The sequence below is a fragment of the Scardinius erythrophthalmus genome (assembly GCF_964197995.2).
Source record: "Scardinius erythrophthalmus genome assembly, chromosome: 19".
Taxonomy (NCBI): domain Eukaryota; kingdom Metazoa; phylum Chordata; class Actinopteri; order Cypriniformes; family Leuciscidae; genus Scardinius; species Scardinius erythrophthalmus.
Window position 1 is genome coordinate 22150891 of NC_138239.1, and position 27065 is coordinate 22177955.

Here is a 27065-nt window from a genome sequence, read left to right on the forward strand (position 1 = left end):
AGACATCATGTTTGGTTCATATTATAAATATAATTCAAAAGTTTAAGATTTAAAAAAAAAACTTTTGAACATTCTTTTGACTATAAGTAACTTCCAAATTGCAACTGCATGTCAACTAACTCACATTAGAGTATTGGTAGATGGTCTGCTTAATATCTGCTAATCCTTTATTGTGATGGTCCTCCACCATACATTCTACTAAGTAAACTACGTCAACTTATTCTAACCCTACCAGTCTACTAATACTCTACTAACACTCTAATGAGAGTTAAGTATGTAGGTGCAGCATACTTAAAGTCAAATGAATGCAAAGGGACCAAAATGTGTTAAAGGGACTCAAAATCAAATCAAATCAAATCACTGTAAAAAAAGAATTTGCTGCCTTAAATTAAGTACAGTTAACTTGGCTGTTTAAGCCTTTTCAACTAAAATTACATTAAACTGACTTTAAAAATTGAATTGAATCTTCAAAGAGTTGAAAATCGCTTAACTTATTTTGACGAGCTAAAGCAATTGTTGTCATTACTTATTGATCATAAGATTGTTTTTTACAGTTAGGGTGCATTAAATTGATCACAATTGAGAGTAAACAGTTTTATTTCAGCAAGAGTGCATGAAACTGATCAAAAACGACAGTGGATAACGTTCCAAAAGATTTCGGTTTTAAATAAATGCTAAATTCTACTCATGAAAAATATATCAGTTACCACACAAATATTATGCAGGACAACTGCAAGAAATGTTTCTTGAGCACCAAATCTGTAGCCTACATTAGAATAATTTCTGAAGGATCATGTGACATTGAAGACCGGAGTAATGATGCTGAAAATACATTACATTACATTTTAAAATATATTAAAATAGTTTTGATTCAAGATGGATGGCGTGCTCAATTCCTTTTGAGTTTGATTTGGGTGCTCTTCGGTCCAAGGTCAAACATCTAAGAGGCAGTGTGGAGAAAAAGTTCTCTGATAGTCGAAGGCACTCCTTAATTAAAATGCCTTTATTGCAAAAATGACATGTCCTAACTGGACAACTTTAAAATGCCCGTGCGTAGCGGCATGGGGCCTTCTTCAGGGCATGGAGAAGAAGGCCCCATGCCGCTACGTGTGGGCATTTTAAAGTTGTCCAGTTAGGACATGTCAGAGAATTTTTTTCTCCACACTGCCTCTTAGATATTAAAATAGTTATTCTAAAATATCGTAATATTTCACAATTTTGCTGTTTTTGTGATCAAATCAATGTATTCTTGCTGAGCATAAGAGACTTTCAAAAATGTTTGTACAAACCACAAACTTTTGGACGGTAGCATGTATATATATATTTTCTATAATAATATATATATATAAATTAAATATAATTATAAAGTATACATTTATTAAAAGTTTTATTTCATTTTTTTAATATAATTTTTGCAAATATAATATAAATTATAAAACTCCCGTCTCAATATTATGTAACTTTTTTGTGAGTTGTGTAAATCAAAGTAAAGCAGAGTTGTGTAAAACCATCAATTCCAATAATCTTACAGTATGTTTTCTCTAATGTGGTCTTGTGGTCATTTATATGAAGACCTCAGAGGTAATAATTCAAAATTATCACACTTGTAATCTAGCAGCCACTGGATTACCGATATAATTTAATTCTGAAGCGAGTCAGGAAATGTCAAAAATTGCAAAGTGAGAAAAAGAAACAAAAGACCTTAACAATACATTTAGTCATTGTAATTTAATTTCCTTAGTAAAACAACTCCTGAACTGATGAAGCCCACAGTGTACTTTGATTCAAAAGTAGGTCTTAAAAACAGTATGTACAACAGGCAGCAAAATCCAAATTGTAGCCTATTAGAACACATACATTGAATTACTTTCTTAAATGCCAGTGTTTATAATATCAAGAAAAAAACGATTGTTCCCATCCTTTGCTTTTTTAAACATCTCTCAATGTAAAAAAAGAAAAAGAAAAAAAGTTTATGATAAAAAGAAATATCCCTGGATTTTGATGTCATTAAAGGCTTGTGCTAAACATGGGAGAACATCCGAACTCACAAGACCAAAGCAACAGAAGCCACAAAACAGAACATAGAGTGTACAGTTCAGCACCTTTAAAGCTTCATAAACCAGCCGATTCGGTGATTACATCCCACATGCTTTGCTGGGAACAACAAAATGATCTAAAAATACTCATCAGTAGTATGTGCACTGAGAGCATGCACATCAAGCATGTGCAAATGAGAGGCATCTGGAGCTGCCGTTGATGATTAAAGTACACTTCTACAACAATAAAAGATATGAAGCGCAAATAATAAATAAATATGTACATTAGAGAAACACATACAACAAACTGAAAAGTGTTAGGACTTTGGGGAACTTCAGTCAATACTGAGGGAAGCTTATAAAACTAGAGTAAACTCTTGATAGAAAGCAATATTATTAGTTATTCATGGCATCCAACCGCACAACTTGTGCTGCAACTTTGGCGATAATGCATATAATCAGCATCCAAGTTTCCTCAGAGGTGAAAATTTGATAAATATGCAGGTTTCTATCTAATCTTCCCTCAGACATAACCAACATCGCCCTCCGCGATTTGTATCTTGACGAAAAAATAAATATCCCGGTAACACAAGAAAAACGATAGCCAGATTGAAGCAAGACACCGGAGCTGGCCGCAAGTCAAAATCTGTGGAAAAAGCAACATCTCGAGAGCCAGGTTGTGGAGCTTTTGGAGTTTGATTAAGGTAAGCCAGTGAATGTACTGACAATGCAATAAGAAGAACCTGTAATTCCTTTCATAGGTCAAGATCCTCGGAATTATGGGTTCGTTGCATGTCTGTTCTCACTTACTTGGAGGGAAAAAAAATGGTCTGAATGGTTTTTGTACACAAAAATGGGTTTGAGGGCTGCAGTGACATATGGCTTCAGTGTGGCTGGCCTGAAAAATCGAAGTATTTATTTCTCTAAACGAATGCCACAATGAGTTAAAAACAGACACAAAACCTGTATTTCTTTTTCTAAAAGCATCAGTGTTTGTTGTAGTTGTTCAGAGTTTTAAAATAAAGATGATATACCTAAGTTTAAAAAAGGTTATATTTATTAAGTGGTTCAATGCCTCCTTTCGAAGAGCAGAAGATGAGCAGTGCACATTTGGTTCAGATAGGAAGCATGTCACTCTTCGTTCTCCTCGTATGTGGTCTCGTCAAAGGGCCGGTCCAATGAGGGGAGAACTTTGTGCCGTGAATACTTCAGCTGCAGCAGATCTCCTACTTCACTGATCACATCCAGCGCCTGAAAACAATCAACACGCCCCATTACTTTCATGGTTACACGTGTAAGTCATAACATGCTAACGCTGAGAAACGGCTGCCACCTACCATGCAGTACTTTAAAAGTTTGTTATAATATAGTCGTGGAAATGCTAGTTGCATTATTTCTAGTTCTATGAAACATCATAAAAGGCAATTATTATGAAAACCTGTTCATTTTCAAAGAAATATAAGACCATACGCAATAGGGCGGATCAACATTTTCTATATTCACGGTACATTCACAATGATTAACTGAGCAACACTGTGAAAACTAAAATGATTTTAAAGTGCTTATTAGACTAATTTGTCTTGTTACATAAATATGAGAGCATTTTACACATTAATAGGGTCTCTGATTTAAACTTCTGTTGCAAAAACCGCATTAGGTGGGTTTGATTCAGGATAAACTTTCAATGAACTGATTCAAAACTTTGATTCAATGATTCGTTGGCATCTTCAAAAATGTTTATAAAAGCCTCTGCTTGACACATTGTCAATGTTGGGGAAAGTTACTTTTAAAAGTAATGCATTACAATTTTGTGTTACTCCCTAAAAAGTAACTTATTGTGTTAGTTACTTTTTATGGAAAGTAACATGTTACGTTATTTTTGCGTTACTTTTCTCATCTGGGCCGGGCTTGTTTGTTTTTTAATAGCAAAATAACAATGGCAAATGTAAAGGCCCTTTCACACCAAAAGTGTGAATTCAAAAATGAATAAGCTGAAGGAAATGTAAATTCACATCGGTACAGTAGAGGGCGCAGATCAAACAAACCTTTCAGCTGTCCTGCCATTCTGGATTACAGAAGAATAAGATGCAGGAGAAGAAAGGTCAACACTCTTACTTTAGCAATAAAAACACAAATATGAGGTTTATCTAAAGTCATTTTTGCTTAGTATGGTTGAACTGGATCATCGAAGGTAAGCAGCAAAGACATTAGGTAATAAAGTATATTTGTGTAATTTAACATTTAATTATTACAGGTTTGCGTAATATTCTGAGTTTGCATTTCACTGTTTTTACATGTTCATGTTAGCCTAGAACATGTTCACATTAGCCTAGAACTACAATAACCATCATGTTCACACAGTGCACACAACGCCTCTGCACCTTATTCACGGTTTCTCTCAACATCCATCCATCAAGTCATCAACATGTGAGACGAATGACCACGAGTCACGACCGATGGTGAGGTTCCATTCATGTAGAAGGGAGGAAAAGGAACCGTCACCTGATGAACCAATGTTCGACGAAGGCGACCGGGTGGACTTCTCCAACCATTAGGAGCGTGTCTTTCAGTACGACAGGCAACAGCGCAGACTAAGTAATCTGATTACGTACCTCACGTTACCCCAACACTGTATATTACAGCACAATTGTTGATACACTTATTTTTGGTGGATATTAAAACAAATGAATAACTAATATTTTATTTTTTTTAATTGAAATATTCTTCTGTGTTCATTTAATCAAAAACTGTGTACATATTTTTAATCTAGATTACTAATTTTATTTGAGTTTTTACAATACTTTAATACTTAAAATACTTAAAGGGATAGTTCACCCAAAAATGAAAATTCTGTCATCATTTACTCTCCCTCAAGTTGTTCCAAACCTGTATGATTTCCTTTCTTCTGCTAAACACAAAAGGAACTATTTTAAAGAAGGTTGGTAATTAAACAGTTGCTGGTCCCCATTGACATCCATAGTATTTTTTTTCCTACTATGGAAGTCAATGGGGTCCATCAGTCGTTTGGTTACTGACTTCCTTCAAAATATCTTCTTTTGTGTTCAGCAGAAGTAAGTATGGAAGCTTGTTTCCGCCACTGAATAAAACATTTTAAAAGATAATTGCGACTTTTTATCTCACAATTGCGAGTTTACATCTCGCAATTCTGACTTTATTTCTCAGAATTGCGAGATATAAAGTCGCAATTGCGTCTTATAAAGTCAGAATTCTCGCAATTGCGACTTTATATCACGCAATTCTGACTTTATATCTCAGAATTCTGACTTTATTTCACGCAATTCTGACTTTATAACACATAATTGCGAGTTTATATCTCGCAATTCTGACATCTTTTCTCAGAATTGTGAGATATAAAGTCCAATTCTAAGGGGAAAAAAAGACAGACTTTTTTTTTTTTTTACCTTAGAATAGTTTATATCTCACAATTCTGACTTCATAACACGCAATTGCGACTTTATATCATGCAATTCTGACTTTATATCTCCCAATTGCGTGATATAAAGTCAGAATTCTGAGATATAAAGTCAGAATTCTGAGATATAAAGTCAGAATTGCGTGATATAAAGTCGCATTTGTGAGAAAAAAAGTCAGAATTCTGTCTTTATAACACGCAATTGTGACTTTATTTCCCGCAATTCTGACTTTATATCTCGCAATTCTGACTTTATATCTCGCAATTCTGACTTTAAAACACGCAATTGCGACTTTATTTCACGCAATTCTGACTTTATATCTCGCAATTCTGAGAAATAAAGTCAGAATTGCGAGATGTAAACTCGCAATTGTGAGATAAAAAGTCGCAATTATCTTTTTTTTTTTTTTTTGGCGGAAACAAGCTTCCATAAGAAAGAAAGTCATACAGGTTTGAAACAACTTGAGGGAGAGTAAATGACAGAATTTTTATTTTTGGGTGAACTATCCCTTTAAGCCAAAAATGTCTGTTTGCTTGAAATATTGGTTCCTCTAATAAAAAAAAAAAGTAGAAAATGTAATATCAAAGAATAAATGACAAATACATAAATCAAGATATATACTAAATATCACCAAAAGGCAAAGAAATGTTTTATCACAATTTTTCCATTAAAAATGCCCATCCCTAAAACCTTCAAAATTTTGTTATGCACTTCATACAATCTTAGTTATTCAGCAATGGAAGAAATGCAAGAAAACATGTCAGAAGGACACTTAAAAATGTGTTGACGTGATAACCGGTCACATCAAAGTACACAGTGTTTTCTTAAGCACGGGGAAGGGGGCCGACGGCCTGCGTGCTTTTCACCATAGTTAAATCAAAGTGTCCTTGGGGAGGCAGATTAAGATGCTCTTTGATCTCCTGCCAGTGCAGACCCCTGTGGCAGGCGCTGCTTATGTAAACGGCCTCAGTCGAGACCTGCATTAATTTATAGCACAGGACAGTTTGAGGAGGAGCCTGGAATTCTTTCGACAGTGATTATTTTCAAACATAAAGGGTGTATCAAGTTTGAGATACTACATTTCAGAAGATTGATGGACAGGGGTTTGAACTTGACATACAGAGTCTACAGACTCTTCTGGTCTAATTCCTGTTGAAAGTCATCCTTTCATCCATCTTTTTTGAAATGCAAAGCACATTTCAACCAAACTCACCGTATGGGGCTCTGTACTTCGACTTTAACATCAGTATGTCATCAAAAGCTCATCGTTTTTTCCATTAAGTCAACATATTCCATTGTAAACACCAAAATTTATGGCATGAGAAACAAAGGCCAGTAAAAAAAAAAATGGTACAATGCTGCTTTGAAGTAAACTAAATTATTGGATGTATTCACTGTGGCGAGAAAATGAGTAGTTACCCGGTCCAGCATTTCCTTGGAGTGGGCCGCAGAGATACAGAAGCGGGCTCTGGACTCTATGATCGGCGTGGCTGGGAAGCCCACCACCACTACTCCAATGTTTCTCTTCAACATCTCCCGACCAAACGCCCTGGAAACACACACGGCCTCATCAATTTTCAAGAAGTTCTTTCCAAACTAAGCTTTCCCCTGTTTTTGTTCTATTATGAGGAACTATTATGAATCGATTACGAGTGTAATACGTATACATTTGGACAGTTATAGACCTGAAATCTCGAAATTTGTCGTCAATAATATTACTTTAAAGAGATAGTTCACCCACAAATTTCTGTCATTAATTACTCACGTCATGTTAAACCAGTAGACTGTTAAAATATATATTTTTGGAAATGCAAATAAAGCTAAAATAAAAGATAAATATCAGATGAAAAATATAAATAAATAGAAACTTAAATTAGAAAATTTGCCCAGAAACCTACTGAAATAAATAAAGTTGAAGTACTAAAATGACTAAAACTGAAATAAAAATACATAATGAAGAAAACTGACAAAAGCACATTACAAAATTACTAAAACAAACTAAAATTAAAATGAAAACCGAAAAGTATAAAAATAAAAGCCAACTCAAAATATTAATAAATAATATAATAGTATATAAAATAACATTGAAACTCAAAGGATGAATGCCTAAAAGGATGAACACCATACACTATAGAAGTCTTTGGAAGACTGAGGAACAGACTGAAATTCAAATAATTGACTTTTAATAATGCTTCACTTTTGGCTTGTTCATCACACAAAGCTATCATGAGGCTTTAAAAGACCTGGAATACAGTGCATACGTTTTATAAGTTGTATAGTATATTTTATGACCTTTTTAAAAGCTATGTAATATGTACTGGCAGTTGGAAATTATTAAAAATTTCTCCTTTTGGGTTCCTTTGAAGAAAATACCAACATATGGGTTTGGAACGACATGAGTGTGAAGAATTGTTTTGTGAACTATTCCTTTAATAGAATGTTTATACTGAGAGATTGGAGAAAGACTGAGAGGAAAAGACTAACCCGATTTTGGCGGGCATGTAGAGCATCATGGGTACCACAGGTGAGTCATTGTTGCCATAGATGATGAATCCCATCTCCCGCAGTCTCCTACGGAAATAGACTGTGTTTTCAGCCAACCGCTGGATACGAGAACGGCCTGAAATCAAGAAACGCACCCAAAACAGAGAAAAAAAGCAAGTGAGATTCTGTCATCTGGCACTCCACATCTTTTTCCACAGCCTTTCATGCGATCAGACAATTAAAATTCACCAAGCCACACAACTCATTACTTCAGATACTAGGAAAGTCGACCACCTGAGCTATAAACTTTATACTTAAGCCTCCACGATCTTTAGATCTGAAACTGTTCAAGAAAAAAAAAAATATTTAAAACCTGCTGATTTTATACCACATTTTAACTTTTCCCCGCGATATCAAGGCACATGCTCTTTGCACACAGAAAAAGTATCAGATGTTTACTATCTATGTTTCCAAAGTGATTTTTTATCACAATTCAGATCCATCAAAACTTGATGTATAATGCCAGAGAGATTTAAATCAGCTAGCTAAACAGGTTACAAGAGTCTGCAATGCGTGATCGGTGCGGAAGAACACAGTAATGAGAATTATGCTGCAAACAATCTTCCGCAATGGTTCCAATAATCCTGACGAAAAGAGGAAAATTAGCGTCTTGATTTTTCAACAGCTCCCACTTCAAGTGGGACGTATGTTCCCTGGGGGAGGATTGCTTAGTGATCCACATCAATGGAGCTCTTAAAACACTTAGTCCATCGCAGTGTTATAAGAGCCAGGCTAAAAAGGTCTTACGTTTCTGAAAGCCTTGGTTCTGCTTCGTCAAACATTCCACGCGTGCTAAAAGCTTGAACAGAGGAATTTCCTGCTCTCTGACAATGTCTCACCCCAGTTTCATCCTGATTCCTGACGCCAAAAATCTAGCCATTGTCATTCTTGCCGTGCCTGTAGAGTGACACAACTACAAGGTTGCTGTTATGACTTATTCTGTCTGGCCTTGTAAAATTCTGCTTTTTAGTGGGTTTGCAAAACAAGGGTCATAAAGGAAAACAAATGGTTGAACAATTGGGCCCGGTCTATAATATGACAGGGCTATATTGAGGTTCTATCTGATGAGCCCTTGTTAAAGAAGACTTGACTGACTGTGAAACTGGACTCCTTCCTCAATCCCCCAATGTAAATTGGCCAGTGACAGATAAAGCAAGGTTCCACGAGTCATGACCGGGTCAGACACTCTGTGGTAAGGAAATTAAGCCTGGCCAATAGTGTTAAACACACTGGAAGCCCAATTTCGTTCCTGGTGATTTTTCAAAATATCTTCTTTTGTGTTTCACAGATAGTTAATTTAATTAATATCATATTTTCATTCATATCAATATTTCTGTAGTTCCGGTTTAAATTAAACACATATTCAACGAATAAAAACATACAGCACTGTTCAAAAGTTTAGGGTCAGTTGCTATCTGTAAGAGTTTAAACAGAAAGGATGTGTTAAACCAATCAAAAGTTGCAGTAAATACATTTATAAAGTCAACATTTCAAATAATGCTGTTTTTTTTATTTTCTGTTCCAAAAAATCCAAAAAAGTACCACAGTTTCTACAAAAAAATATTAAGCAGCACAACTGTTTTTAACACAGATGATAAGGAATGTTAAGAAATACATATTAGAATGATTTCTGAAGGAAATCATTACTCAATTTGAGTAATGATGACAGCATTTTCATTTTGAAGTGAACTAATCCTTTAAGATATTTTAAAAATGTAATCAAATATTCAAAACGAAACAAAATAAAACAATATTTTAAATGAAAATTTATATTTTTTGTTTCTTAGTGTACGTAGTAAGAAGTAGCTGAATCAGAAGCCTGATGAGAATAAAATCAACCGAGGTTGGAGACATAACAATCAGGAAGACAAGAGTTAAATCGTGGCTATTATGTTTGACAGCCCTAACAATTGAGGATCCTGTGGAGGTTCTAATGAATGGCTAAAGAGAATTGATCACCTACGCAAACAGCTAAGGTGAACAACTCTATGAAAATGAGCATCTGAAAGCAATAGCCATTAATGGAAGTTCAAGCTGCCCAACATTGGTCCATTGAGATAGCAAGCAAGGGCCATAGGGCGTTGGGGGAGGGCGAGTGCACCGAGGTGGAGCACGAGTCTCCAAAGTAAATCTTTCTGGGGTACCTTTTCAACAGCTAGTTTCACAACGCACACCCCCGCTAACTTCTTCCAGACCAAGAGCTGGAGGATCTGAAGCGAAAGAGGCAGCGAAAGGGACCAAAAGAGCTTCCAGATGTGGGGACTGTTTCCCTTTTTTGAAACGCCAGTTCCTTCTCACTTCCTTTTCATCTGAAGGGAGGAGATAAGTAAAAGCACCAGTATGGAGTTGAGAGGCGGCTGACGTGCCGAAAGCCTCCTCGCCCCTTACGAGGACCTCTCAGGAGAAGGGCAACAGGAAACACAGCAGATCCTTCCAGGCTCAAATCTGTGGCCTCAATCATTCATAGGTCTATGATGGTGCTCACTAGCTAGCAGCTGTCCCCGATCCTGATGTTGCCATCCAAGTCAGCGGAAAGTGAATGGGGATTTTACACCCGTTTACAGGTTGATGCTTTTCACAGCCATCCACATTCATTCAAGTTATTATATTTATAAAATACTATTATTTGCTTTAGATGCAGGATTTCAATTACATGTTGTTGATTTAAAAGCTAAATTTAAATGTCCAACAACAAATTGTCTACATTCTTGTACCTTTCTTTCTGCTGCACTGCGTTTGATGCGCAATTGCTGCCAAGGATGTGCCTTTTTGCAAAAATGAAATTGAATTTTTAACATCTGCAGGGGAAAACCCCCTCTCAAGTACATTCATCAGCACATGCACCTGACAGAGCAACTACCTCTATTTTTCAAATGTGTTTTTCCATAGAAATGCATTTTTCACTGCTTTAAAGGGATATTCTACTTTAAAATGAAAATTCTGTCATCATATACTCACCCTCATGTTGTTTCAAACCTGTATGAATTTCTTTCTTCTGTTGAACAGAAAGGAAGATATTTAGAAGAATGTCAGTAACCAGACAGTTTCTGGTACCATTGACTTCCATAGTATATATTTTTTTCCTACTATGGAAGTCAATGGTACCAGAAACGGTCTGGTTACTGAGTATATGATGACAGAATTTTCATTTTAAAGTGGAGTATCCCTTTAAAGAGACAATACACTTGGTATACTAAGTACAATCTAAAGAACCCTTTTCCACTAGAAAGAAACGTTTGTGGAATTGAGAACTTCCATGGATGTAAAAGGTTCTTTGTGGACTCATCGATACCAATAAACCTTTATTTGTAAGAGTGTACTGACAGAGTTTATGTGTGTGCCGTGCAAAGACCCTATAATAAATTGATAATGAAGTCAATTATTTGCATTATTCAATTAGATGTTGGAGGTTGGATGCTGGTAGGTCTGTTGGTCTGAAATACTTCCACAACAATGGAAGTGTCAAAGAAACAGAAGCACACATAACATCTGGAATAACAATCCATTACCCTGCTCTACGGGGGGTGTGGGTAAACACATTCTTACACCTAAAACATGTGTATCTGCCCTCTCTCGCAGAGCAAGTCAACACCTCAAGACAAAGGTGAATGTCCAGTGTTTGTCGAGTCCGCCTGTGTGTACAGAGAAGTAATCAGGCTTAACAATGAGATCAGGTATGCCAGTCAACACAAGGTAACACAACACAACACATGCCAACTTAGGTAACTACTGTGATTTACGAGGCAGAATCGTCCGATTCTCTCTTTGAGCTCATTTTCTCCTGAGAACAAACAAGGAAATGCATATTTCTCAACTGCATATGTTTGCGTGGCGACGCCAGGAGTTTTGGATGGTTTGAAAGCCAGATCTGATCGAAAGAAAACTGGTTTTCCCCTCGGGCCAGGGACACGTCGGACTGTGAAACCACTAGACTGTGAAAGCATCTGTATTCAGAAACAATAAATTAATTGAAAATTTAGGCCAGCCCGGGACAAACTGGCTCATTAAAAAAAGCCAAAAAATGAATTGTTTTCTAGTAAAAAAATATTTAAAAATCGTTAAAACAAGATAAAATTATTTGAGAAGCCACGATGCATAAGATTTTAAGACTTGTTTTCATTATCTTGAACATAAGTGTTTTTTTCTCTTACTGCACTGACATTCACTTGTTTTTAAAAAGTTTATACTTAAAAACAAGTGGGAGAAAAGTCAATTACATTAAGATTTAGACAGCATATCTTTTATTTTCAAAGTCTTAATATTGTACACAGTGTTGCTTCACAGCTAAACTGGTCTTCTTTTAAAGATTATTAGATATATTAACCGGAAAATAAGACAATACTCCTTGAGAATAGGATTTTTGCATTGTGCATGGAGGAAACAACAAATGCAAATGAATAACTAGAACAAATAAACAGCAACTCTATATAACAGTCATCCTGATGATGAAATCACCACATTGACTAAAATCAGAGTGAACAGAGAACCTCCAAGTATGACATCCAAAACAAACTGGGCACATGAATTAAGTAGGTGTCAAATTGTCTTCAAGAACTATTGAAACTATTTAATATTGCATAAACTATAAAACTGTGATTGGAATCTTTGTTTTATTAGTAAAAGTGGAATTAAATGGCATGTTATGAAAGAATATAAATTGGCAGCCTGGCAGTAAATGAGTGCTGGAGGCAATTTGTTCACACTGAAGTCACTTGTCAGATCAATACAGCGCTGCAGGCTTCAAATCAAACATGACTGCCACTGACTTATGGGTAAAACAGAACAGAACAAGTGCGGCAGGAGTGGGCCACAGAATGAAAGGACCATAGAAAGAGGGAACGAAAAGGTTTCAGTTCCCATGAGGATACACAGGATGTCTCCCAGTTGACCTTTGCTTGATTAGTTTTCTTTGTGCATCAACCCCCAACAAACACTCTGATTGTTTGGGTCTCCCTTTGTTCTCACTCTGGCATGCTCCAATATCAGTTAATCTACAATAAATGTCATCGGTTAATCGGTAACCTGTTATTACTGTGTGCACCTAAAAAGCCCCAATTGAATTCAAATAATGTTGCAAAGCAATTCTTTGAACTTCTGGATAAATCCTGAATTTATGAATAGAAGGGTGTATAAAGAATGTAAAAAGAATGATTGGTTTTCTGTTCCAAGTGATAAAAAAGATCCCCAAAAATGAATAACACTAAAATAAATAACACATATAAATAATTATATAGAGAAAACACCTTACTAATGCCAGAAAGAGCAGGACAATCTCATAAATCAACAGTCTAGAGTTTTTCGCATCAATGTGTGATGCTGGTGAAAGTCAGGAGGTCCATCAGGAGGTGAATGAGAAGAGAAAAGACACTGTGGGCCAGCATGATATTCTAAGGAGACATCTTCAAGGATGATGGGAACAATAATCTTTGCGGGGAGATGAAAATAGCCCTCAGGTAAGCAAAGTTATACTCATATTAGTCATATTGAGCACTTCACCTGGGCCCGAGCCTGTTTGTTGTCGCTGCCGACGTTGATTGAGTGACAGAGTGGAAAAGAGGCAGTTTGGTGGGTCTAACCATAGGGCCAGATCATACTAGTTACATGGGTAATTGTTAACACATTTCTGAGGTTTAAACTTTGAGCTAAATATTTTACCTGGACGGAGTTTGTGTACAGCTGTTGAACTAATCAGTCTCATTTTATGAGCGCTGGGAAATTGTATGAAGAAAAATCTCACATCGACAGATCTCCCTCCCCCCTCCTCGTCTCACTTCAAAGTGATCCTCGAGAAACACTTATTTCAATTTCTGAGCCAAGTTTATCCAGAGCGCACAGAGCAAACAAACCTAAAGATTGTATTTTCACAGTGAAATAAAACAGTCGATAAAGCAAAGACAAGAACAATGGAGTTGACAAAGTAAAGGGATGCTGTTCAGTCAATGATGTGCAGATGTACTATATATGAGAACAGGAAATTACATAAGGAAGAGGGCAGGGTATGTGTTTACTAAACGACTGATTGCTAGACCAAAAAAAAAGAAAAAAAGAAAAGCATATTGGTGATTGAAGGCTGGACTGATTTTGCTAAGCCTATAACACCTTCATCTTGTGAACAGAACAAATGACTCATGATCTGTAGTGATACAACATTCATGTGATGTCATATCTGGCATTTTGATTTGTATCTGTGCCACATGAATTTACTTTTGCAATATGCAAGTGCTAGCATGGCACATTAGTTAAAAAAACAACAACAAAAACTCTACCAGGTAAATAAATGTACATATATAAATGACCATCCATAGTACATCCATGCAAGCTGGTTATCTATTTTTGGGTCAATCCTGCCACCTTGTGGAGCACTCAACAATTCACATTCATTAACATTAATATGGTAAAAAAGAGGCCATTATTGTACTCAATTTCTACCTTAGTGTTCCATGGAAGAAATACAATCACATGGGTTTGGAATGGCATCAGGGTGAGTAAATAATGACAGTATTTATTTTTGGATGCCTCAGATTCTTAAAAGAAAGCATGACCAAAGTTAAGAAAAATTTGTAAAGCTCACCTATTGTCATTCCATCCTCTCCCATAATGCACTTCATAGAAGTGATGATTTGCTCCAAGACAGGAGGCGACATGGAGGTGGCGTAAATTGCACTGTGAGAGTGAGCTCGCAGGTAGTCTATCAAATCCTAAAGGATGAAAAGACGTTTCTGTCAGGGTGTGGCTGTAATGAGGCGCATGACAAATGAGTAGAAAACGAAAACAGTCTTTAATAATAAATTCAACAAGGAACACACAGGCGAATCACAGGAATAAACTACAGTAGAAACAGAACCACGATAAACAGACGACACCGAACAAAGACCTGAGGGCAACTAAGGACTTAAATATGTGCAGGGCTAATCAACGGAATAAAGAACAGGTGTGTAACTAATAAGTAACCAGAGTAACCAATTAGGGACACAAGCGGACAGATCAAATTTAAGGGCCCATTTACCCAACACCATTTTTCCAATTAATAATGGAAAACTTTTTATGCGTTTTGACCGCTAATTTACTTGACAACAGAGTTTTGGGGGACTGAAAATTGAATTTTTGAAAACAATAATGTAATCGTCTCCATGTAAACTACAAAAACGCAAATTTGTGAAAACGGTGATGTCATGCGCATTACATGTTCAGTCTATAAGTGCGTAGTGTTTCTTTACAAAGTGACATCACCAACTACTGCCCTGGCAGTATAATACAGTGTTTTTAGACGTTTTCGTGGATCCGTGCGAATGGGGATCATTGATGTGTAAACATACCCCAAAATATAAGGAAACCAAACAACCCTTACAGTTTCAAAATGCCTGAATATTTTGTAGGCTTTGTATATACTGTAAGTTAACTGTAACTGTGAGGTTTACAAAAGAAGCCACAATCTTCTGAATGGTAGTGTATACATGCTAAACCTTTTTAATATATAAAATACAAAGAGTATATATATACACAAGTTGTTGTTTGGGCTTCTGCTATTGGTCAGAAATTGGCACTTGAACTTCATACCTTCCTCCCTCCTATGTATCCACCAGATGCACCGAAGCTCTTTGTGAAGGTGCCCATCATGATGTCTACATCTTTGGGGTCCAATCCAAAATACTCCACCACCCCTCGACCACTTGGTCCTAATGCCCCAATACTATGAGCCTCATCCAGGTAGAGGTACGCCTTGTACTTCTTTTTCAGGGCTATAACTTCTGGCAGTCGTATGATGGAGCCCTCCATACTAAGTAAAGGACCGGTTAGAGTAGATTAAACTTTGAAATGTGTGGCAATTCATTCGATGGTTAAACTGTAAAAAGCGCAGTATATAGTGTACATGTGATAACATGTTTCATATCTGAGAAAACCACAGGAGTACAGAATTGCACATTTTGATGAATGAGATGAATTCCAAGAAAGTGAGAGTGTTTAATCACCTGTAGATGCCCTCAACAAGAATGAGGATTTTCTTCCAGGGCCGATGTGTTCTGGGCTGGCCATGAACGATAGCATCTCTGAGCAACTTCTCAAGGCTCTGCATATCTGGTGCGAAACAAATAAAATAAGCTAAATAAATAAGTTAATAGTTGCAATTTAATGATTAACACACTATAGTTCGTCTGTAAGATTTTTTTACTGTTTTTGAAAGTAGTATCTTATGCTCAACCAGGCTGCATTTATTTGATACAGTACAAACAGTAATGTTGCAAAATACTATTACAATTTAAAATAACTTTTCTTTTTTTAATACATTTCAAAATGTAATTAATTATTGTGATAAGAAGCTGAATTTTTAGCATCATTACTCCAGTCTTCAGTCACATGATCCTTCAGAAATCATTCTAATATGCTGATTTGATGCACAAGAAATATTTCTTATTATTATCAATGTTAAACACAGTTGTGCTGCTTAATATTTTTGTAGAAATTGATACCTTTTTCAGGATTCTTTGATGAACAGAAAGCAAAAACAACATTTATTTAAAAGAATTTCTAACAATGTTAGTCTTTACTGCCATTTTTGATCAATTTAACTGTGTGTGTAGTATACATACACACATACATGCCTGATAAAAATGTTAATATTAAAGAAAAATGTTAGACGGACTTATGGCTTTTGCACCTGAATTAAATAAATAAAATAAATAAATAAATAAATAAATAAATATATATATACACGTGCGTGCGTGCGTGCGTGCGTGCGTGTGTGTGTGTGTGTGTGTGTGTGTGTGTGTGTGTGTGTGTGTAAATGTACAATAACAAATAAAGATTAAATGTCAGGATATTGGTGACATAAGCAACTGATTGACTGGGTTTCATTCATTGGTCATTTGAGAACTATGTGGTTTTCTGGGGCCATAGTGTATTAAAATGTTGCCCGTGTCCTTGGTCATAATTTAAGAAACCACAGCACATAGATTCATAACAAACTGTCAGTGAAAGAACTGCTCTGAGCACTTTAGTAATAAGTGATCAGAGTGCTGCTGAAGGGTTTCAAGGATCATTACATACACACTTCAAGTTACTTTATGAGTTTAGAAGCTCATTTCTTAATCACTGACAGACAGTTATCTGTCCAAATTGCCTATTTAAATGATTTATTTAAAATAACACAGCTAAACTGCAATTGAGAGCTGACCTTTCCAGTGATAACATTTGTATTCATAGTGTTTGACGGACATTAACCAAATTGGCATTCAGAAAGAATTTCGAAAACCATCCAGACTACAAATAAGGAACGTCATTAAACTTTAAGACCTTCAAGATTTGAACATGGATCAAGGTCTGTTAATCTTCCACTCAAGCAGATGCAGCGTCGTGGGTCGGGGTTTGTGTGCATTGGAGCTCCACCAAAAGTTAATTCTTTACCTTGTGCTGTTAAAAGCTGTGAACACTGAGTAAGGGTGTGTGTGTGTAGATATCGTAAGATAAGAGATGTGCCTGTGAGTGTAAACTCACTATTGTGCTTAAAGACCCGGATGGTGGAGCCGGACAGCCGGGCTCCCAGTACCAGAGAGGCATGGTTCAACTCGTCACTTAGAATCAGACATCCCTACAAACAAGATAAACTGTGTTAGGTCACTGTAAGAAAATGGTCATTGAGTAGACACTTACTTTGTAGTAATATTATATAAATAGTGTATGATATATATATATATATATATATATTTATTCCTGTGATGCAAAGCTGAATTTTCAGCATCTATACTCCAGTCTTCACATGATCACATGATCCTTAAGAAATCATTCTAATATGCTGATTTGATGCTCAAGAAACATTTCTTATTATTGTTGAAAACAGTTGTGCTGCTTGATTTGTTGAAACCTTGACACATCATTTTCATGATTCTTTGATGAATAGAAAGTTCAAAAGAACAACATTTGTAACATTGTTTTTACTGTCACTTTTGGACAATTTAATGCATCCTTGCTGAATGAAAGTATAAATTTCTTTCAAAAATTATATATATTTTGAACTATAGTGTATATATAAAATTTTTCCACCAAGCACACATGATGATGTTTACCTTCTGCTCCTCCCTTTCTCTGGCTATGTGGTATTTTTCTATTTCCCCCTCCCTCATGAAATCATTAAATCTGCTGCTCATGAAATATTTCTTATTATTATCAATGTTAAACAGTTGTTCTGCTTAATTTTTTTGTGGAAACGGTGATCATTTTTTTTTTCAAATTCAGAATTATTTGATGAACGGAAAATTCAAAAGAACAGCATTTATTTGAAATACAAATCTTTTGTAACAATGCGAGTCTTTACAAATCACTTTTGCTCAATAAAAGCTAATTTCTTTCAAAATTACTGACCACAAATTTTTGAACAGTAGTGTATTAAAAAATATCTTTTTTGATTAAATTATTTTTGAAATTAGCTTTTGAAATTTCTTTAGACACTTTTTAAGATGTGACTTAAAGCCTTTAAACACTATTTCTGTTGCTTCTTTTGTCTTGTTGTTTCAGTGACATGTTGAAATTGTTGAATGGCGTTTCAGTGCTAAATCACTAGACCTCTCCTGGCCTGTAACAGGAAGTGAGGTTGGGAAATCTCTCTGGTTCACTTGCAGCGAAGCACGTTTCCTGTGGTCATTTTGTGCCTTATCAAGTGCATTCCATTGTGTGAGCTACGCAAACTGTTTGAGTTGGAACCGTTGGTCTATCTGTACTATTACAGTGATCTCCTCCCACTGCACTAGTGATAAAACATTACAAACACAATTAAACCAACAAAGGAAAACATTCACACTAGAAGTGCATGTATCATCTAAACAAGCACTGACAGGTCAAGACGGGATCCGCCTGTGCTGACACTCCTACAATTTTTAGGAGTTGCCTGGATAGATGATCACAGCAAGAAATACTGTAGGAAGAGAGGAGTTGGCAAACCGGAAAATAGAGAATGAGGAAAGTAAACAGTCTAGAGCTTCAAACCTTGCCGGCTATCGCAGGAATGTTCATAGAATTGGTTGCAAAGCCCATGGCGAAAGCCATAGCCGACTCCACTCCCAGGAATGACGCCACTAGTTTCTCCAACTCTTCATGCCTGTCGAGGTTGCCTATGAAAATCACACAAATAAATCAGCTAATGCAACAAACACTCAGTTATTATAAACAGTAGCTAGAGAACAAACACCTGTGTATATTTCGAAAGCAAAGTCATCCTAGTAAGCTCCTACATAACTCTATATAATAACAAACTAGATTTAAAGTCGGCATGAAATAAAAAATTTAAACTATTTTCTAAATATGTGATAATGATCTCTCTGGGAACAATTCTTCCATGTATGTTTCATATTGACCTTGTAATTTCTTTATCAAAATGTCAAAACTGGATCTTACAGTGAAAACTACAGACTTTCTCTCTGTTGACGTATGCAGAACTTTAATCATTTGGTCAGCTTAAAACAGCGACTGCATGCTCACATTCAGTCATTCTGCCTCAATCCGGTGAACAGAACCAATACAAGTCTATGACTCCACCCTACCTTTTTTCGATAATCCGTTATACTTAGACGTACGCCACTATACAGAAGAAAAGATCGGTCGCTACTTCAGTTTCATTGCGACTTTAAAGGTGGTATCAGTGATTTCAGGCCCAAAAATATTTTTATCACATTCATCTAATCTTTCCTATCGATCCGCTAGCTGCCCGCCCCATAAGCATGCCGTCAAAAAAAACGCGTCTCTGTAGGCAGCCTAGGCTCTGAGATCTGCACACAAAAACAAATGGTTTAGCCAAACACTCAAAACCAAAACAAATAGTGTTCCAACCAATCACCGACAGGGGGAGGGTGTTGTGAGGTTTTGTGCTCGTGCACGGCTGCACGCGAAGTCAGAGCTGAAGAAAAAGCTGGCTCAAAACCTCACAACACCCTCCCCCTGTCGGTGATTGGTTGGAACACTATTTGTTTTGGTTTTGAGTATTAATATAAAAATATTTTTGGGCCTGAAATCACTGATACCACCTTTAACTTTATTAAGAACATTTTAAAGGGGACCTATTATGCCCCTTTTTACAAGATTTAATATTAGTCTCAGGTATCCCCATAGAGTGTCTGTGAAGTTTCAGCTCAAAATACCCTACAGATCATTTATTATACCATGTTGAAAAGGCCATTTTTTGGATGGGGAAAAAAGTGCTGTTTTTGTGTCTTTTTTAAATGCAAATGAGCTGCTGCTCCCCACCCCATTTCCAGAATATGGCTGAGCCTTTACAGCTCTGATTCAGATAACTACATTAAATTTTTTTCACATATTTTACATTATTACAGCACCCCTCTCCCCAGTCTGGCTCGAACATGCAGATTTCGATGAAGCCCCTCCTTCTGAAATACAAAATGTGCTGTGTTTGGTTAGCTGGCTCATTGTTTTGCGATTGGCACTGCTTAGCGCATGTTCGGGAAATGTCACGCCCCTCCATAACTGCGAGTTCTTCTCTAGTGTAAATATTAAAGACGGCGTCAATTTCAAACCAATTCAAGCCTGATTCAGACCCTGACAATGTTAACAAAAGGGAGGACTGTGCTGAACAGATTTCATGCACAGACTTTGCAAGCACGGATTTCACAGGACGTTTCAGAGTGGTATGTTTCTTGTAATTTTTTTCATACATTATAGATACGATATTATCCACCATTTAATCATATTTGTTAGAAAATATGGTATTACAAACAGTAATCGATCACAAAACCATGGCTAATTTTCCTATGGAGCGGTGAATAATCTTACAAAAGCAAAAGCTTACCAAAGCAAAAGAAAACAATCTGTTCTCCATAAAATGTGCAGCGCACAGATAAACGTTGGGGTTATGTTTAGGAACAGTGTTTAAAATAAATTAACCACTAAGTTCGTAAGCCTTAGAAAAGTTCAAACAAATGAGTTCTGTCTCTTTGACATAGCGACAACACCGTCTTCTCTAATGCAGCTCAACCAGACCTCGTCCCCTATTTTTGTGTATTCTGTGGGTGGAGATTATTTAAATGAGTAACATTAGGACTTCATAAGATCTGGAAAAATTGTGTTGTTTTCAAAATGAGTTGTTTCGTTGTAGTTCTTGAAACGTGAATTTGGTTAAATAAAATATCTCCCTTTGGAGTGGACTTTTGAGCGTTGTAACCTTGCAGATCTTTTTTATGCTCAAACAGCAACATTACACACCGACTCAAGTTGAAAAAATGGAGACGCATAATAGGACCCCTTTAAGAAATCAGGAGAATCAATATGACTGTCGACGAAAATACTGGTGTCATATGTATTAACCGGAGTCAGACACTGATGAAGGAGAGACTCCGGAAGAAGCAACAACTTTGAGAATGAACCAGGAAGTTCCGAATGGTTATTTGAGCAATTTAGTTAGTTGTTGTAGAGTTTTTTTCAGCCATTTTGTAGCGATGGGAGAGCAACACACACACACACACACACACACACACACACACACACACACACACACACACACACACACACACAGACATGTTGAACATGTTGCAACATGTTCACTTATTAATTGTTGTACAGGTGCTCATGTGGGAAATGTGACAGGATGCCTACCGAACAAGAAAATACATGCTGCATGGAGATAGAAGATGTATTATTTTATTTAAAAAGTTTAACTTTTGCAGTTGGTTGGCTATAACAGGGTCATTTAGAAAATGGGCGTGTCAAAATACACTCAAACGCCTATAAATCCTAAATGAAAACTCAGAACTTCACAAAAATTGGTGAGCATATGTGACATAACATCACTAATAAGCATGCCAAATTTTCTGGAGATTGGACGATAGGTGGCGCTATAACTGTCAAAAAGCTTTGAAAAATTGCCTGTATTGGCTGTAAATGGTCTTTTCCATCTATTATGTCAGTGGTTACATGCTTGCTAAATAAACCTTAATAACTTTGGATGCTTTTGTGCTTAAAGGCCTTAACTGCTTGAACCCCGATAAATGCTGCTTGCAGCTTTAATTTTATTTATAGTTGTAATTTCTGTAAACAAAGTTAATTTATGAAATACCATTGCCTATCGCAGTTTAATTTAATGAAGGTTAGAAGACGGATAAAAACAACTTGAAGAGAAGTGATAAGCACGGCACTGAAGTTAAAAGAAGTTAGAAATTTTTTACATTTACATTTAATCATTTAGCAGACGCTTTTATCCAAAGGGACTAGAAGCAGTTAAACTGACAATAGGACAACAATATGTAAGTGCTATGACTTTTTCTTTTCGTAAATAGATATAGAAGAGAATAGAAGAGAAAATAAATTGTTAGTATTAATTGATCAAGTGTTGCCGAAAAAGATGCGTCTTCAGCCGTTTCTTTAAAATGGAACGAAAATTTTGATATTCTGTTTTAAACTTTTTTAAAACATATTTATATTCTGTATAAATGGCCCCTTAGTCCTCCAGTGTGTTTTGGGTGGATTTTAGGTGGTTGCTTACTGGCCAAAGTCAAACAAATTATAAGCACATTTTTTTCCTGTGTAATCTACGCAATTGAGCTTTGATTAATGTCAGTAAAGCAATGGTATGTCATGATGTGTCTGTTTAATGCTTAAGGGTTGTGTGCAAGCACCAATAAAAAATGCCCAGTATTTATATATACAAATATAGGGACATAAAGGGTATTTATGTCCCTATATTTCCTAAAAAGTAACCAACGAGTACTCACCCATTTCCTGTCTGGTGCTGGCCACGCCCACCCCAAATTTCACCGTCACATCTCCAGCAGCTGTGGCACAGGAGCCTGTGTTCTCTGCAAAGCCCAGATAATTATACGAGCCCAGGTTTATCACATTCTTCACCACTCGCCCAGTGTATCTGAAAGAGCACAATACAATTGCGTTAAGATTTCTTTTGAGCAAACGCTAGTCCTTGACAACCCTAAACTGGATTGTAAGTTTCATTTAACCTCAGTCACCTCATATTTCTGGTTATACTTTAAAAGTAGCCTTACTTTTGAAAGATTATTGTACCTGGGCTTGTAAGTGACCTTGATATTAGCATCATTAGATTAATACAGCTCTCATCTTGGTAGGTAAAACTGTCAAGACGTGTTTTCCGTGTGTGTGTGTGTGTGTGTGTGTGTGTGTGTGTGTGTGTGTGTGTGTGTGTGTGTGTTCAGGTTCAACACAGCCTCCTTACTCAAAGGTCCAGTTGTAATCATTGGAACTCCGCTCAACAAGGTCAAACTTGGCCCCAGGAACACCGCAAATGGGCCTGTTCCAGCTGTCCCGAATCCTCATGTATAAATTCCTTGTGTAGAAATTCTCAAAGTCTTGATAAAGTGGAACAAAGTCCTTGGGGAGGGAGGTAACAGGAACAGTCATTTACTTGACATTTTTGTTTCACCAACAGAAAACAACCTTCCATACATTTTAGTGACTAAGTTGTCATGTATTCAATATTTTAGGAAGAACAACATCCATTAAAAGCACGTAGCAAAACAAAGCGCAACCTTTCAGTGCCCTAAAGTACTTTACAGTAACGGTAAACTGCACAATATCCTTCCTCTGACAAAATGACCTCTTCCTCTCAAACTTACACCAATAAATGACCAATACTAGTTGGCACTTCAACACAGTGCTGAAGTGCCAACTAGTCTCTCCCTATGGAGGATCCCTTTACCACTCTACAGATAAAGCGTTGTCTGGAAATTCGTTTTGCATACCTACCCCGAAGTGACAAAATAAAATAAAATTCTGTATCAAAATTTATAAGGAAAGACCAGTACTTTGTTTAGGCTTGGTTTGTAGGGAATTTCAAACCTGCGCACATATATTCAAACGCACATAACTACAGAATCATTTAATAATTTAATAACAAATGATCGTTGCGATGGAAGCTAATCAATCAAAACTAACTTTAGCTGAAAAATAACTTTATTAAAGAACCGCTATAAAGCCAAAACAATCTCTGTTACCATAAATTATACGTTTATCTCTGTAAAGCTGCTTTGAAACAATCTACATTGTTAAAAGCGCTTATATAAATGAAGATGACTTGACTTGACAAAATAAATTAAGTTTAAAAAAAAAAGTCACAGTAAATTACTCTCAAAATATTTTCTGGCATATTAATTTTCAGTTTACATTTTCAGCATCTTTACTCCAGTCTTCAGTGTCACATGATCCTTCAGAGATCATTCTAATATGATTTACTGCTCAATAAACATTTATTATGTTTTTACTGTCAATTGAATGCATCTATGCTGAATCAAAGTATTAATTTCTTTAAAAAAACAAAACAACTTTTGAACAGTAGTGTATACATTTACTTTTTCCCACCAAGCACACATGACAATGTTTACCTTCTGCTCCTCCCTTTCTCTGGCTATGTGGCATTTTTCGATTTTCCACTCCCTCATGAAATCCCGCAGATATCCAAAGATCGTGAGGATGCCGTAGCCCATGTACGTGAGCACAGCAACCAGCATGGGAGTTTCCTCGAAGGACTCGATGAACGGCCTGCTGTAAAGTTCTCCATTGCACGCAGCATGGTAAACCTGTAAAGCAAAACCCATCAAAACACTGTAGCCATGGTACCATCACATTATAGTTACTGATTACAAGTTATGTAAATTGCCTGTGCAATGCAAACGTTTGCAGAACAACGGATCCCTTTTGATTCATTTAACAGTTTAGTAGCTTTATTAATGGAACATTTGCAAAAGTCAGATTAACTTAAGTTTCAAAATTTGGTCTCCCATTGTCAAGAACTCTGTTACTCATGGTGACCAAATGATCACATACAGGTTTTGGACCAAACAGACCAAGCAGTTCATTCAAAACCCTGTGATTTGCAGGCACATGTGACTAGTCATGCCCCACTAACAAATACCACAGAGTCTAGCAACAGTGACATCCACGTGAGCCGCCGCCAGCTCCAAGACAGCAGCACAACTTTGTATTCAACCGCAAGGCTAAGAGTGGTGTCCACTTAAAAAAGTTAGATCTGTGTGATATAGCCTACCTTTAAAGGCTGTTGCTGAAACATTACAATGCAGAGTGAATCAGAGCTAAAGTCAAAAGACTTTATAAGACTAAACAAGGGAGATGTGACAATAACAAAGTAGGGAATATCTCGAAATAGATTAGGCTAACCAATCTCCCACTCAAAACACTCATAGGAGGCACATGACGGAAATTCCTAGAGCTTTAACTTGAATCATGAGATGCTTCCAAACACTGGAATGACACCAAGATCCTGACTTGCCTTCCTCAGTGCATTTGGCTATTTAGCCATTACATTGATTGATTTATTATCAATAAACTTAAATGAAACACAAAATACAGATGTAAATAATTATAAAAAATAAGATTTGCATATTAATATTGCAATGCATATATATAAGATATGCATGTTACTAAAACCCACAATATATTTAATGCAAGGACTAGCCTAATCAAATATAGAAGCAGGATTTTATTACCTATATAGGTCTTTTTGATAAATCTATAGATCTATTTTCTATAAACCTTTATGAAACCTAAAACTACATACACATTATAATTCTAAAGTATATAACTAAAACCTACAGGCACATTTTATCCAGGGAATAATTCTCTGGTTTATATTTAAAACTCCCTGAAGTTTTAGGTACAAAAAAGACATCCATATCTTGGCTTGTCTCTCTCAGTGCATTTGACTTCCAAATGCAAAGACAGCATGAGGTTGCATTTTAACTTTCTGGTTCAACAGTTTTCACTTCTGGCAGTAATATGACATAGATCATCATGTTTCAGATGTTAAGATGCCCAGGGCTCATAAAAAAGGTATTATGAGGATAAAGTCTACATCTCATCTGGCTGTCAAACTTTACTTTTCCACATGTGATCATGTCATAAACAGTGAAACTGCACGTCATGCACTAACTGAACACTACCAAGGAAGCCACGGTATTGAGAAGAGCTGTTGTGTTGCCATGCATCATCATTATCAGCAACAAAATGCACTAGTAGACATGAAATATTAGACATGCATGATTCGAAGCTCTCGATGCATGATGTGGCCTCACCTTCTCCTGCTTTTGATACTGATGATGGTGATGATGGTTCTTCACCATGCCATTTCTTCCTGGTTTCACACCATTCGCTGCATGACAGTCCTCTTTTTTATTCCCCGCGCTCTCAGTCATACTTATCCAAGACTAAACACATACGATCAAATGCATGAAAACGGGAGATGGAAATGTGTCGGTGATCAGGGAGACGCGCGTCCCCGCTACGCTACCCCGAGACCCACAAGAGGGAAACCTGAAATTCCAGCCTCCGCATACCGGAAATCAACACCCCGTTAGTCGCGCCAGCCAATCAGAACGCGGAGTTGAGATATTGGGCGTGGTTTGTATTGCAAAGGGCGTGTCCCTTCAGGAATGAACTCCAGTAACCTCTGTGTGTTTCACCTGTGTGTCCCTGCATAACTCGAATACTTGTATGATGCTCGCGGTTGCTAATGAAATCAGATCAGCTATTAAATGTGAACAATCTTATGTTTGGGCTCGGCAAACACGCGCAGGAGGAAGCAAAATGACAAGATTAAGACGTACAGTTACCAACGAACCGTATCCATTTCCCTAGTGAAATGCATTTCCTCTTTTCAGATAGGCTTACACATATTCCACAATATGAGTCCCATTAAGGTGAATAGATGAACACCATATATATATTTTATGCTGTGTATTTTATCAACAATATTAGCTATTAGATCAATTTAAGACTTTAAAAATCTGTATAAAATATAGATTTATATACATGTGGCCTGATATTATAATAATTTGAATACAAATTATGATAATAAATTATAATGTACATGACTAAAACCATAAGATTAATCCAATAGAAGTTAGCCTATGGGTATAGGGGAGACTGTTGCTAGCTGTCACACTTTTTAATCCAGTGAAGGTTTATTTTCTTATAAAGTTATTTTCTCTGTATATGTTCAAATCTGGGAAACATTTAAATTGTTATTTACCAAGGAGAAAAAGTACAGTTAACTGAGCACATTTGATGAGAC

General features: G+C 36.5%; 1 protein-coding gene across 1 annotated transcript; it reads right to left on the reverse strand.

The window, feature by feature from the left end:
• Positions 1–1414: 1414 nt before the first annotated feature.
• sptlc2a (serine palmitoyltransferase, long chain base subunit 2a) lies at positions 1415–26683 on the reverse strand. The gene is made up of 12 exons (XM_081347049.1): positions 26068–26683; positions 24361–24555; positions 23196–23350; positions 22723–22871; positions 18992–19116; positions 17507–17600; positions 15985–16090; positions 15572–15791; positions 14586–14712; positions 7955–8090; positions 6890–7019; positions 1415–3287 (listed from the first exon to the last, which is right to left on the reverse strand). Exons 1-12 carry the CDS (start codon positions 26185–26187, stop codon positions 3168–3170), a joined length of 1677 nt encoding a protein of 558 aa, XP_081203175.1. The 5' UTR covers positions 26188–26683; the 3' UTR covers positions 1415–3167.
• Between the last annotated feature and the right edge of the window lie 382 nt (positions 26684–27065).